The 13,988-nt window shown below is 71.6% G+C and overlaps 1 protein-coding gene across 2 annotated transcripts; it reads right to left on the bottom strand.

Annotated features, from left to right (window-relative positions):
* Nucleotides 1-24: 24 nt before the first annotated feature.
* Nucleotides 25-13,252, bottom strand: ERBB3 (erb-b2 receptor tyrosine kinase 3). Of its 2 annotated transcripts, none has more exons than XM_075075527.1 (28): nt 13,100-13,252; nt 10,307-10,458; nt 10,028-10,214; nt 9,331-9,456; nt 9,178-9,243; nt 8,979-9,097; nt 8,407-8,548; nt 8,196-8,309; nt 8,007-8,127; nt 7,854-7,927; nt 7,675-7,765; nt 6,445-6,644; nt 6,227-6,359; nt 5,778-5,868; nt 5,548-5,702; nt 5,396-5,449; nt 4,766-4,907; nt 4,379-4,498; nt 4,204-4,302; nt 3,921-4,106; nt 3,692-3,847; nt 3,409-3,484; nt 3,189-3,335; nt 2,942-3,039; nt 2,707-2,871; nt 2,400-2,471; nt 1,950-2,214; nt 25-1,432 (listed from the first exon to the last, which is right to left on the bottom strand). In XM_075075527.1, the coding sequence occupies exons 1-28, from the start codon at nt 13,176-13,178 to the stop codon at nt 900-902; spliced, it is 3,963 nt and encodes a 1,320-aa protein (XP_074931628.1). In that variant the 5' UTR covers nt 13,179-13,252; the 3' UTR covers nt 25-899. The 2 variants fall into 2 exon arrangements, with proteins under 2 accessions (XP_074931628.1, XP_074931629.1); XM_075075528.1 differs by having other exon boundaries at nt 2,707-2,868.
* Between the last annotated feature and the right edge of the window lie 736 nt (nt 13,253-13,988).

Genomic DNA, 13,988 nt, shown 5'->3' with positions numbered 1-13,988 from the left:
CCAAACAGCAGCACCACTTCGGGGCAACTTCCCTTTGTCTTTATTCAGCATTTACAAACCCCACCCGACCCTCGCGCCCTGCCGGGGCCGGGGGAGTGGGGGCGATGCCCCGAGCTGGGGGGGTCCGGGTTGGCGCCCCCCGGCAGCTGCTCCTGGCACCTGGTGAAAACAGGACAAAAAAAAGAGATTCTCCGGGGCCTCGCCCCGGGGGCGGCTGCGCGACCCCTCCTCGTCCCGGCCCCACTGCCCGGCGAGCCGTAACGGGCTCTGAACTGCCCCCCCCGACCAGGGCACAGCCCCCGAAGAGCCCCGGGTGAGGGGAGCACCCCCAAACCTTCACTCCGGTTCTGGCAGGGAATGGGGAAACCTGAAAATGAGTCTGGGCGGGTCCTTCTTGCCCAGAAATCCCATCCGACCTCATCTCCCTGCACCCCAAGACAGCCCCAGAGAGGGACCCCAGCCCCCCCGCAGGGACCCCCAGTCCCCCCGCAGGGACCGACCCAGCGCCCCTGCACATGGGGAGCACATTCAGCTGGGGGCAACGGCTAGGGGGAACCCACAAGGCATGGCAGGAGGGGGACCCAGGGGTCCAGAGCCCCGCTGACCCCTCTCTGCTGGGGGGCCTGGGTTGCCCCCTCCCCAGCTTGGGGTGCTCAGGATTAGCCCCCCCGGCACTGTACCCCAGGAGAGGCTTTGGGAAGGGTGGCAGGGAGCAGGCGCTCCCGGAGGGCTCGCAGCCCCCCCAGGCTGGGCTGGGACCCCCCGGCCCCCTGCCCGCACTGCAGCTTTGGCTCATGCCCCCGAGGGGGATCCTTCATATACAGTGTAAACAACCCCGAGGGGTCCAGAAAGGCAGCAGGGTGCCAGCAGGGCCCGGGGGGGGGGTCCAGGGGCATCCCCTACGTCCGCTGGGCGTCCGCCTTGGCGAAGAGGCGGCTGTGCCAGTAGTCGGGATTGTCGAAGGCGCAGTCCGAAGCCTCCAGGCTCCGCAGGGGCTTCATGCAGGGGATGGGGGGCCCAGCGGGTCCGCGGCAGCCGGGGCAGTGGGGGACCAGCACCGCCTCCATCTCCTCGTAGCCCTGCTCCTCCTCGGTGGCTGGGGCGGCCTCCCCCGGGCGCATGTCGGTGTAGCCGTCGTGCCGGGGGGGACCGCCCTCCTGCCGGGGTCCCGGACCCCCGGCTACGCTGCCCAGCGAGCGGCTCAGCCGCGGCTGCTTGTTCATGTACTCGTAGTCCTCCTCCTCCTGCCCCCGGCCCGGCGGGGCTCCCGGGGGGGCCCCCAGCTCTGAGCCCACCTCCATGTACTCGTAGCCCAGCTCCTCCAGCGAGGCCGGCCGGGGCGGGGGTGCACCCAGGGGACCCCCAGGCCGACGGTTCATGTACTCATACTCCTCCTCTGGCTCCGGCACCGAGCCCCCGGCGGGGTCCGGCTCTGCGAGGCAGGGGTCAGACACCAGCCAGGCCCCCCCAGCCCTCCCGGGCTCCCCCTCTCTGCCCACGGGACCTGTTCTGCGTTTGGGGGGGGTCCTCATCTGGGCCACTGCTGGGTTTATCCCACCCCACAACTCTCAACCCCCTAAAAAGATGATTCCCTGCCCCAGCCTGAACCCCAACCCTGCACTAACAGGTCCCCCCACCCCTAACACTGGAGGTGGGCCCCCTCCGCACCTGGGGACAGGCTGCCCCCACCCCACAGACTCAGGAGCCCCCAGCCCCAGCCCTGCAAGGATGGGCCCCCACCTGCTTAACCCCAAACCCTGAGGGGACGGGTCCCACCACCCCACGGGGACGGGCTCCTCACAACCCCAGAGCGGCAGACGCCCCCAGACCCAGTCCTAGAGGATAGGACCCCCCCCACCCTGCACAGATGGGACCCCCACTTCTTCAGGAAGGGTGGGACCCCCGTTCCCCTGCCTGGACGGGACCCCCCCCAAGGCTGCACCCCTCACCCCGTCCAGCGCAGTTGGGGGTGACGTAGCCGTTGGCGTCCTCCTCGCTGCCCTCTGTGCTGGGGGGCGGCGGGGGGAAGCTCTCCCGCTGGGACAGGTAGGCGCTGTCCCCCCGCGAGCGCAGGCTGCGGCAGAGGCTCCCCGACAGCGACCCCCCCTCGGCCAGGTCCAGCTCCGAGGCCGTGCCCCGGCCCTCCGACGACTCCGACACCGTCCGTCCCAGGGACTCCTGACGGCTGCGCCGCGGCAGCCGGCTCCCCCCGCCCTGGGGGACACGGGGCTGAGAGGGGGGCACCCCTGTGGACCCCAGCACCCCCGCCCCACCGCCCCACGGCCACCGCTTCACCTCCCACCGCCCCACAGCCACCCCTTTGTCCCCCTGCCCTGGCACTCCATAGCCACCCCCGTGGCCCCCCAGCACCCCATGGCCACCCCCCACCCCATGGGTACCTGGCGGCCGCTGCCGAGGCCGGGCTGGTTCATGGGGATGTAGCCGGCCGGGGGGCTGAGCAGGCTGGGGCTCTGCGGGGGAACACGGAGGGTTGACACCCAGGAGGGGGGAACAGCGGGGCTGGGACCCCCCTCATCCTGCTGCAGGAACGGGGTGCGGGTCCTGCGGAGGCTCAGAGGGGATGACAAGCCAGTGGGGAAGGGGGGTCCACGGGACATCCCCGGACCCTGCATCCCCATCCCACCCTGTGCCATGCCCAGGACCAGCCCCAGAGCCCCCAGACCTGAGGGGACAGGGGGGTCTCACCCGGGTACAGCTGCCCCGTGGCCGTTGCGGGTAGAGCCCGGTGGTGAGGCTGAAGGAGACGTCCAGCTCCTCCTCCTCCTCCTCCAGCTCCAGCGTCTCCATGTCATCCAGCTCCTTGTCGCTGAGGGTGGGGGGCTCGGCGGGCGGCACGGCCCCACTCTCCTGCTGTGGGGGTGGCTGCGTCAGGGGCTGTGGGGCCGGGGGTGGGGGGTCTGGGGGGGGGTGTTGTGCTCACCTTGATCACCAGGTAGCGCGGGGGGTCGCGGGCCATGCGGGTGAACTCGTTGGCCAGCTCCTTGAAGGTGGGACGGATGTTCTCGTCGATCATCCAGCCTGGGGGGGACGGAGGGGGCTGAGAGCCGGGACCCTGCCCCGAGGATGGGGACACGGCCGGGACTTTGCCCCGGTGACGGGGTCAGGGATGGGGACAGAAGCAGGACCCTCCCCCGGGGTCGGGCTGTGGGCGGTGGCCCCACACTCACACTTCACCATCACCATGTAGACATCGATGGTGCAGATCTGGGGCTGCGAGAGCCGCTCGCCCTTCTCCAGCAGGTCGGGCACCTCGGCCAGCCGGATCCCGGCATAGGGCTCGGCCCCAAAGGTCATCATCTCCCAGAGCGTCACGCCTGCGGGGACAGTCCCCGTGAGCCCCGTGGGGCTGGGGGTCCCCGGCGGGGGCTGGGGGGGGCCGGCGCTTACCGTAGCTCCAGACATCGCTCTGGTGCGTGTACTTCCCAAAGTGGATGCTCTCCAGCGCCATCCACTTGATGGGCGTCTGCGAGGAAAGGTGGGGTGTGGGGGGACGTGGGGAGTGGGACATCCCACAGGGCAGGGAGGGGATGGAACGTCCCTGGGTGTTGGGGGTACTGGGGACATGGGGAGGAGGGGCTGCCGGGGGTGCCGGGGCTGTGGGGCAGGGAGGGGGTGCCCCGTGGCACAGGGGGGACTTGGGGGGACACGGGGGTCCCTGCCAGGCGCCCACCTTGACCTCGTTGTAGAAGTACTTTTTGTCGTCGGGGTAGAGGAGGTCGGCGATGCCGAAATCGGCCACCTGAGCCTGGCTGGGCGACTTGAGCAGCACGTTGCGGGCGGCCAGGTTGCGGTGCACCATGCGGTGCTCCTCCAGGTAGTACATGCCCTGGGGGACGGCGGGGGGTGTCAGCGGGGCCGGGGGGTGCCACAGGGACCCCACACACACCCCGGGGACTCACCTTGGCCACCTGGACGCACCAGTTGAGCAGGAGCTGGGGGCTGATGCTGTCGCGGTTCTTGCGGACGTAGTCAAGGAGGGAGCCCAGCGGCAGGAGCTGCGTCACCAGCTGCAGCTGGGGGCCGGGGCAGATGCCCAGCAGACGCACGATGTAGGCATGGTCCAGGCTGCCGATGGCCAGCATGTGCTGCGGGGGCAGTGTCAGCCGCGGCTAAGCCCCCCCGCCTCCCATGGGGGGCCCCCCGGGGAGCAGGATCCGGCCCGCACCGCACCCCCGGACTTACGTCGGTGACGGCGTGGAAGGACTGCTGCCCGCTCCAGTCCTGGATCACCTTGATGCTCACCGGGATCTTGATGGAGTCCCCGTCGGGGATCCAGATTCCCTGGGGGGGGACGGGATGCCCTGGTGAGCCCCGTGCCCAGCCACGGCTGAGTCCCCCCACCGAGCCCCCCGCTCACCTTGTGCACGGTCCCGAAGACGCCGGAGCCCAGCACCTTCAGCCGCTTCAGCTCCGTCTCCTTGAAGATGCGAGCCAGCACCTTGTTGGCTTTTTCACTGGGGTCCAGCGGCTCCAGGCTCTGCCGGGCGGGAGACGGAGATGGGGACGGGGATGGAGAGCGATGGGGAGGGAAGGGGCAGGGACGGGGCAGGGACGGGGACGGAGACCTGGGATGGGGACGGATGGGGATGGGGATGGGGCTGGGGATGGAGACAGGGACAGACGGTGATGGGTCCCACACCCCTCCTGCCTGTCGAACCCCCTCCCCACAGTCCCGGGGCTCCCCCCTGCCTCAGCCCATCTCCCCGTGGGACCGGGACCCCCTGGGTGCGGCTGCCCCACTCACCTCCCCCCTCTCCAGGTAGCGCCGCATCGCCCGCTTCTTCTGGATCTTCTTGCCCCGCCAGTAGAGCAGGGCGAGGAGGATGCAGGAGCAGGAGAGGAAGAGCCCCCCGACCACCATCACCGCGATCACTGTCGGTGTTTTCCTTGGTGCAGGAGGAGGCCGGGGCTGAGCTCTCGGTGCCGGCAGGTCCCAGCCCGCCGCCGCTCCCCACGCGCTTCCCACGGCCCTGCCTGCCGCGGGGGCGGCACGCACCCCAACCCCGGGGCTGGCGGGGGCGGCGCGGGCAGGGCAGGGCTCGGCGCCCAGGGGTGTGCGTGGCACGGCGGGGGGGGCGGGGGCACGGCCAGGGCTGGGGGTCCCCCAGCACCCACGCGGGCAGGGAAAGGCCCCAGAGCAGGACGGCACGGCACAGCGCGGCACGCACGGCATGGCGCGGCATGCCGCAACGTAGCGCGGCACGGCTCGGCGTGCCGCAGCACACCACGGCGCGGCGCGGCGCGGCCTGGCACGGTGAAGCACGGCACGGCTTGGCACCACGCGGCACGACGTGGCACGGCACAGTGCAGCAGGGCATGGCGTGGCATGGCCCGGCAGCGCCCCAGGACCCCCGCAGCCCCCACCCCACGGTACCTGGAGACAGGCAGGACATCCCCTCGGCAGTCCCGCAGCAGCGGCCCCACGCACCTGCGGAGACAGAGACGGAGCCGGCAGTGAGAGGGGGCACGGGCAGCCCCCTCCTCCGGGGGGACGCCGGAGCCCCCCGCCACCCCGCCCCGGCGCACCCGTGGGTGCAGTTCTCGTGGCAGGGCCGGCACTCGCGGCTGGCGTCGGGGTACTTGTAGATGGGGCTGCGCTCGCCCAGGATGCCCTCGGGGCAGCTCTCCACGCAGTGGGGCCCGTCCCGGTAGTGGGCGCAGCGGGTGCAGGTGTCGGTGCCCTGTGGGCCGAGAGGGCGCGTGAGGACCCACGGGGACGTCACCGCTGCCGCCGCAGGTCCCCGGCCGGGCCGTACCGAGCCGTTGCAGGTGAGGTTGCCCTCGATGTGCTCGCACTCGGGGTGGCACTCGAAGCACTCGCCCCCCTGGGCGAACTCCCGCGTCTCCCTGCAGGGACAAGGCAGGGTCACTGGACCACCCCGGCGTCCGGCACCCCAGCCCACGCCTGCGCACCCCGGGGTCCACCCCAGCGTCCGTCCCACCCCGGGCTCTGTCCTGCCACAGGATCAGTGCCACCCCAGCATCCATCCCACCCCAGCATCCATCCCACCCCAGGATTAGTATCCCCCCAGGATTGGTCCCCCCGCTGGGTCCATCCCACTCTGGTGCTGACCCCGCTGCCCACCCCGGCGTCAATCCTGCTCCCTGTGCCCATCCTGGAGCTGATCCCCCCCCCGGTGCCCATCCCAGGACCCCACCCTGGTGCTTCCTCCAGGGCTGCCGCCCCCACCCCAGACCCCCTCACCCTCTGGTGAAGTGGCAGGTGGGCACGCAGACGCCGCGGCGGCTGTAGTGGCGGCAGGACAGGCACTGCGCGGGGCCGGGGCCCCAGCAGCCGTCGGCGGAGCACAGCGGGTCGCACACCTTCCCCTCTTGCTCTGCAGGGAGGGAAGGGGGCTCGGCGCGGGGTCCCCGGCCCCGCGGCCCCCCCCCCGCCCCGGCCCCAGCCCCGGCCCCACTCACGGCACTTGCTGCGGGGTTTGTTGTTGCGGATGTCGAGGTCGGCGCGGCGGCGGCTCAGGGCCGCCCACTGCACCGTGTGGAGGTAGCAGAGCTGGCGGTTCTCGGTGATGTAGACCCTGCCCGCGCTCACCTCCCGCAGCGAGCGCAGCCCCAGCGACGTCACGTTCTCGTTCTTCATGATCAGCAGGGAGAAACCCCGGCTGTGGGGAGGGCGTCAGGGCGGGGAGCTTGGGGGGCACCTGCCGACCCCAAGGGGATGCAGGGACAGGCAGGGACAATGGCGGGGTGTGGGGATGCAGGGATGGGGGTGATGGGGGGATGCAGGAACGGGAGGTGATGGGGGGGACACGCAGGGATGGGGGTGACAGGGGGATGCAGAGATGATGGGGGGAAGCAGGGACAGGGGATGATGAGGGATGCAGGAGGGATGGAGGTGACGGGGGGATGCAGGGATGGAGGTGACGGGGGGATGCAGGGATGGAGGTGACGGGGGGATGCAGGGATGATGGGGGGATGCAGGGATGGAGGTGACGGGGGGATGCAGGGATGGAGGTGACGGGGGGATGCAGGGATGATGGGGGGATGCAGGGATGGAGGTGACGGGGGGATGCAGGGATGATGGGGGGATGCAGGGATGGAGGTGACGGGGGGATGCAGGGATGATGGGGGGATGCAGGGATGGAGGTGACGGGGGGATGCAGGGATGATGGGGGGATGCAGGGATGGAGGTGACGGGGGGATGCAGGGATGATGGGGGGATGCAGGGATGGAGGTGACGGGGGGATGCAGGGATGATGGGGGGATGCAGGGATGGAGGTGACGGGGGGATGCAGGGATGATGGGGGGATGCAGGGATGGAGGTGACGGGGGGATGCAGGGATGATGGGGGGATGCAGGGATGGAGGTGACGGGGGGATGCAGGGATGATGGGGGGATGCAGGGATGGAGGTGACGGGGGGATGCAGGGATGATGGGGGGATGCAGGGATGAGGGACGTTGGGGGAGGCAGGGGTGGGGGGTGATGGGGGAATGCAGAGATGATGGGGGGAAAGCAGGGACGGGACGATGGGGGATGCAGGGATGGGGGTGACAGGGGGGATGCAGGGATGGGGGGTGATAGGGGGATGCAAGGATGGGGGGTGACGGGGGGATGCAAGGATGGGGGGTGGCGGGGGGGCGCAGAAGGGGACCGTGAGGCGCCGGGTCGGGGCTGTGGGGATGGGGACTCACTTGTACAGGCTCCGTCCCCCGATGGTGACGAGGTTGGAGAAGACGCTGAAGTTGTGCATGTGCTTGGGCCAGGACTGGATGTTCAGGTACCCTGCGGGGGGACAACACGACAGGGCGGGGGTCAGTGTGGCCCTGGGGGGTCCCAGGGGGTCCCAGCATCCCCCAGCCCCACTGCTCACCTGTGATCTCCCGCACCGTCTGGAAGACGTTCAGCTTCTCGGGGTCCAGCGCCGAGATGTTGCGCCAGGGATCCCTGCAGAGCCGCAGCCGTCAGCCGGGGAGGGGGGCTGCACCCCACCTCCCCCAGGCCCCCCCAGACCCCCGGCCCTCACCCCTCCAGGCCGGTGATGAGGAAGTCCAGGTTGCCCAAGATCTTGGTGCAGTTCACGAAGGTGTCGATGTTGCTGGAGTCCACAGTCTGGTACTTGCTGCCGGTGCCGGTGCCCTCACAGGCTGCGGGATGCGGACGGTGAGGGCTCGTCCCGCAGCCCCCGGCCCCCCCGGCCCCCCCAGCCCCCTACCCTTGGGACACAGCCCCGAGCAGGGCTCGCACATCTTCAGCCCGTTCTTCTCCACCTCCATCTTGTCGTTGGGGCAGGCGCGGACGCAGGAGCTCTGGTCCACCACAAAGTTGTCTGCGGGGAGACCCTCGCGGTTAGAGCCTGGCGCCGGCCCCCCCCGGCCCCCCGCAGCCCCTGTGCCCCCCCCGTGCCCCCCTGCGCCCCGGCTCACGCGGGCAGCTCCGGACGCAGATGCCCCCGTACTGGTACTTGGTGTCGGGGTTGGGCTCCAGCTGGAAGGTCAGCTTGTTGTAGATGAGGGGCTGGGGGCAGAGCGGCACGCACGCCCCGCTGTCGTTGAAGTGCCGGCAGGCCTGCGGGACAGACGGACGATGGGGGTGAGTGGGGCACGGTGACACTTACGGTGACACAGGGATGCACGGATGCCTCTCACCCTGCAAGGACAGCATCGCCCTGCGCCCACCCAGGGGTTGAGATCCCTCCCATGGGGGCAGACAGATGGACACACGGACGGATGGTCAGACACACAGATACCTCCCCCCCTCCCCGCACAGACAGTATCCCCCTGTGCCCACCCCGGGGGGCACATGGGCCAGCTCCCTCCCCACGAATGGGGGCAGACAGACTGACGCACAGTGGATGGATGATGCACGGGTGGGTGGGCAGAGAGGGGGATGCATGGACAGACAGACACACAGATGCCGCTCCGCATCACCCCCCCCACTCGCCCTGGGGGTGCAGGATGAGCCCCCCCCCGGGGCAGCCGGGCAGGGGGACACGTACGAAGCAGTGTGTCTGGAGGGGGCCGGTGCAGCCCCCCGCGCACTCCTCGTGGCAGCACTCGTTGGGCGCCCGCCCGAAGCAGCGCCCGTTGCACTGGGGGGCGCAGATGGTCTTCGTCACTGCGGGGAGGTGGAGGTGAGTGGGGGGGGGGAACGCGACCCCAGACCCCCTGGCCCCCCCCAAACCCCCCGGTACCCACATTTCTGGCAGTCCTCAGGGCCGGGCCCCCAGCAGTGCCCGCCGCAGCTCTCGTGGCACGGGGCGCCTGCGGAGGGAGCGCCGGGGGGTCACCCCCAAAGCCGGGGGGTGTCACCCCCCATCCCCCACGGCCCACACCACCCCCCCCACGCACAGGCCTTGCCATTGTCCCCCACGACGGGCTCCAGGCGGGGGTCCCGCATGATGTCCCGCCACTCCACCGTCTCCACGTGGCACAGCTGCGCGTTCTTCTCGATGTAGACGCCGCCGGCCAGGATCTCTGCGGGGGCGGCTGGGTGGGCAACGGGCGCTGCAGCCCCCCCAGCCCTGCCCGGCACCGGGATGGTGGGGAGGGGGGACGGCACCGCTCCCACATGGGGACCACAGCAGGCACAGCGCGGCCCCAGGGTGCTGGGGGGTGGCACCGCTCCAGGATGGGGACCAGGACACCACGGGGACAGTACCGCTGCAGGATGGGGACCACGGGGGGACAGCAGAACTCCGGGATGGGGACCGTGGGATGCACGGAGGGGTGGCACCACTCTAGGTGGGGACCATGGCGGGACAGCAACGCTCTGGGATGGGCACCAGGACGCAGCAGGGGACGGCACCACTCCAGAATGGGGACCACAGGTGGTGGCACCGCTCCGGCACGGGGATCCATGGGGAGATGGCACCAGGATGGGGACATCACTGCTCTGGGATGGGGACCGCAGAGGGGCCAGCACGGCCCCAGGGTGCACAGGGGGGTGGCACCAGGCTGTGACGGGGAGCAGGAGGGGATGGCACTGCTCCGGGATGGGTCCCAGGACACAGGGGGTCTCAGCGGCGCCGCAGCCCGGGGGTCCCACCTGTGAGCTGGTTGAGGCCGAGCTGGCGCAGGGCGTGGGTGGTGTTGGGGTTGTAGTTGAGCAGGACGAAGAGCGCGTACTTCTCCTCGTAGAACTGGGTCCCACGGATGACACGCAGGTTCTGCAGCGGCAGCGACGCGAAGACGTTCATGGCGATCAGGATGTAGCCCGTCACCTCCCGGATGGTCTGTGGGTGGCAGCACGTGTCAGCCCGGCGGGCGCAGACCCCCGCGCTCCCCCCCCCCCCCCCCCATGTCCCCCCCGTGTCCCCCCGCTCACCTGCAGGAAGGAGAGGTCCTGCGTGTGGTCGATGAGGACGATCTCCAGGTTACCCATCACGATCTCGCAGTTGTTGTACATCTTGTGCAGCGTCTGGTACTGGTGCTGGGCGTCCCCCGTCACGCTCAGCCCGTTCAGCGTCCCCGCGCACACTGCGGGCACAGCACCCTGTCCCCCACCGCAGCCACGGCACCGCGCCCCACGGTGGCTGTGTCCCTCTGTGGTGGCTGCGTCCCCGTGCCCCCCATGCTGGCCACGTCACCCTCTTGATAGCCATGGTCACGTCCTCTGTGGGGTCCTTCTCCCCCCCAGGCTGGCCACAGCCTGCCCTTGATGGCCACAGCCCCCCACGGTGGCCGTGTCCCCTCCTCAGTGGCTCTGTCCCTCCTTGGTGGCTCTGTCCCTCCCACACTGGCCACGTCCGTGTCCCCCCCCCGCGCAGTGTCCCTGATCCCCCTATAGCCTGTCCCCCCCATGCTGGCCACGGCGGTGCCCCGCAGTGTCGCCGTCCCCACCACAGCGGTGCCCCCACATCGTCCCCCCCGTGTTGTCCCCGCCGTGGGGGTGGCGGTGCCTGAGGGGGGTGACGGGTGCTCCCCCGCCCTCCCCTCCCTGCACAGCGCCCGAACCGGCCGGGCAAGGGTTGCGCAAGGCGGGTGCTGCAGGCATGGCCCCCGCACGGCACTCCCGCGACGCCCGGACTTCGGACCTGGCCGCGGCACAGCCCAGCCCGCCTTGACACCCGGGGCCGGGGCGGCCCGGACGCCTGGGTCCCCAGAGCTCGGGGGGGGCGGGGGGCGCCAAGGGGGCCCCAGGGTTAATGATTGCCCGGCCCCCTCCGCGCCAGGGCGGACAGGGCCCCTTTGTGCGCGGGGCAGGATGCGGCCCCCTCCCGCAGCCGCACAAAGGGGCGATTGTGGCGAGTGGGATGGGGGGAGGCCGAGCCCCCCGAAAGCGGCGGGAGAGCCGGCACCCCCAGGGGCAGAGCGGGGTGCAGCCCACCCCCACCCCCAGCCCAGCCCAGACGTGACTCAGGCCCCGGCGCGGGGGGGGGCTGCGGGTGGGTAAATGGCAGCTTTGTCCGGCCCCAGCGCGGGGGCAGCGAAGGGCCCGAACCCCCTCCCGGGGCAGCCGCAGAGAACGGGCGGCTCGGTGCATGCACAGGAAGGGGCACGGGGCCAGCACTCCCCCCCTTTTCCCACCACACACCCACCACCACCCCCCCCCGGCCGGAGCTATTTTAATAGGGAAGGGGCTATAAAAAGGTCTCAGCTGCGTTGGGGCACGGCCCCCAGCCCTGATGCCTGGCTCGGTGGGGCGGGGGGCTGGGGCCCCCAAGAAACAACAGGGGGTGCTGGGGGCAGCTTGGGGGTCCCCAGGCTGCTGGGGGGCAGGATCCATCCCCCGCAGAACCCCCGTATCTGGGAACAACCAGCGCCTTTGGGTGATGCTAGTGAATCATTAACAGCTGCTTGAAGGGTCCCACCAGAGCCCGGGACCCCCCTCGGCACCGGCTCCCGACAAAGCGGGGTGCAGGGGGCTGGGGGTGCCTGGCCCTCGGGGTGCACCTGCCCGCGGGGGGTGTGAGGGCCGGGGCCCCCCCGGCGCCGCTGTGGCCGGGCGTTATCAGCGCGGGGGCCCCCGCTGGCAGCTCCGGCACGTCGCCTGCTATCTGCCGCGTGCCACCGTGCCGCCGCGGCCCCCCGGCCCCCGCCGCCAGGAATAGCACTGGGGGACCCGGCCGGGGGCCTGGGGAGGACCAGACCCGACCTCCCGCCCTCAGCCCCACGGGCGGCACAAAGGGGGTCTGTGTGTGCGGGGCAGGCGCTGCCGCAGGGCCAGATCCCATCCCCAAACAAAAGGGGGGCTCCGGGACAGGGACGGGGACAAGGACGGGGTAGTTTTGGGGGGGGAGCGGAGCTGGTCCCACACCCCCCGATGCCGGCACTGGGTGCCGGTGGGTGCTGGGGGTGGGAGCTGGCCGGGCCCCCCATGCACGGCAGCCCTCGGCGTCGCCAGCGGCACATGGCAGAGCAGAGGCGCCGAGGGGGCCGGGCGTGCCCCCACGTGCCGCTGGCGAGGCCCCCCACACCTGGGTGCTCTGGCAGGTGACGCCGGCCCCACCTTCGCGTCCGGCCCTCGGTGTTTTCCTTTTGGGGCTGAAAAACAACTCCCGAGTGAACCCGGCTCTTCCGGGAGCGCTGCCCGCTCCACCCGGTCAGGGTGCAGGGGGGGGCCCCGGGGGCAAACAGGGACCGGGGTCCCCTTCGAGGGGTCCCCCCGCTGCCCTGGCCGGGTCTGGTGGCATCGGTGGGTCCCGGCCCCGCAGCCTAAAACTAGCCCCAGCAGCTGCGGGGGGGCGCAGGTGGCTCTGCCCGGAGGGGACCCGAGCCCCGGGAGAGGGGGGGGAGCCGAGCCCCCGGCCCCCGCCGCCGGCACCAACGAAGCCGCAGCCCAGGGGGGGCTTTGCCGGGTCCCGGTGCCCTCGGGGATGTCGGGGTCTCCCCGGTCGGAGCGCTGGGGATCGGGGTGGGGGGGTCCCGGGACGCCCTCCCCGGGGAAGGGGGCCACGGGAGCCGCTGAGACCGGGATCCGCACCGGCAGGATCGGGACGATCGGGACCCCCGAGCGCTACCGGCCCCCGCGAGGGCTCCCGCTGCCGCCACCCGTGCCGGGACCCCCCGCGCGGCCCCGGTGCCCGTTCCCGCCGCACAGCGCCGGATCCCCCGGGACCCCCGCGCGCCGCCGGGCGCCGCCCCGGTCCCCGCGGGAGCCGCCGGTGCCGGTGCTCACCTGCCTGCGCGGAGCCGGGCGCGGGGGCGCGGAGCAGCATTAGCACCAGCAGCAGCGCCCGGTGCCGGTGCCGGTCCATCGCGGCTGGCTCGCAGGGCCCGGCGGCTGCGGCGTGCCCGGGCGCGGCGGGGGGAATGCACCTGGCGCGGGGCCGCCGGGGCGGGACGGGGCCCGGGGCGGGCGGGGCGGGGCGGTGGCGGCGCGGTGGGGGGGGGGGGCACCCCCGGGGAGCCCGGCCCGGGACCCGCCCGCCACCGCCCGGGCTGCCCGCGCCGCGCACCCCCCCGCCCCCCAAAGCCTGACCCCGCTGCAGCCCCCCCGGGGCAAAGGTCTGGCCCTGTGACAGACCCCCAAAACCCGAAGGGGTGCTTGGCCACGAGAGCCCCCCAATACCCGGGGGGGTCCTGACCCTGCAACAGCCCCCCAAAACCCCGGGGCGTTGCCTGGCCCCATAGGAGCCCCCAAAACGCAGTGTGTATATGACCCCTTGACAGCCCCTCAATAGCCTGGGGGAAGCTCCTGATCCCGTGAGAGCTCCCCAAAACCCCAGGGGAAGATGGGGGTGGGGGGGTGTGCCTGACCCTGTGACAGGCCCCCAAAACCCCAGGATTGTATATGGCCCCATGAGAGCCCCCAATATGCTGGGGCGGGGGCCTGGCCCCATGACAGCCCCCCAAAACCAGAGGCAGGGTGTGGGTGTGCCTGGCCCCATGACAGATCCCCCCATGACAGATCCCCACTGAAACCCAGCCCTGGTGCACCCCCAGCTCTGTCCAGCCCCCAACACCCCCCAGGGAACACCCGGTCCTAGCCGCAGGGCAGGGGGGTTCAGTGCTGCCCCTCCCAGCTCAGAGCAGGTCCCATGACTGGGGGGATTGGGGGCACCCAC

Source organism: Phalacrocorax aristotelis, chromosome 26 (assembly GCF_949628215.1).
Source record: "Phalacrocorax aristotelis chromosome 26, bGulAri2.1, whole genome shotgun sequence".
NCBI classification, from domain to species: Eukaryota; Metazoa; Chordata; class Aves; order Suliformes; family Phalacrocoracidae; genus Phalacrocorax; species Phalacrocorax aristotelis.
Note: the sequence above shows the minus strand (reverse complement) of the source record. Positions and strands in the feature narration are given on the sequence as shown.

Excerpts from the sequence above, each read along its gene's own strand:
- ERBB3 (XM_075075527.1), bottom strand. The coding sequence starts at position 13,178 with ATGGACCGGCACCGGCACCGGGCGCTGCTGCTGGTGCTAATGCTGCTC. Across the intron at positions 10,459-13,099 it reads GCCCGGCTCCGCGCAGGCAG|TGTGCGCGGGGACGCTGAAC; the intron begins GTGAGCACCGGC and ends CTGTGCCCGCAG. Across the intron at positions 3,485-3,691 it reads ACTTCTACAACGAGGTCAAG|ACGCCCATCAAGTGGATGGC; the intron begins GTGGGCGCCTGG and ends CTTTCCTCGCAG.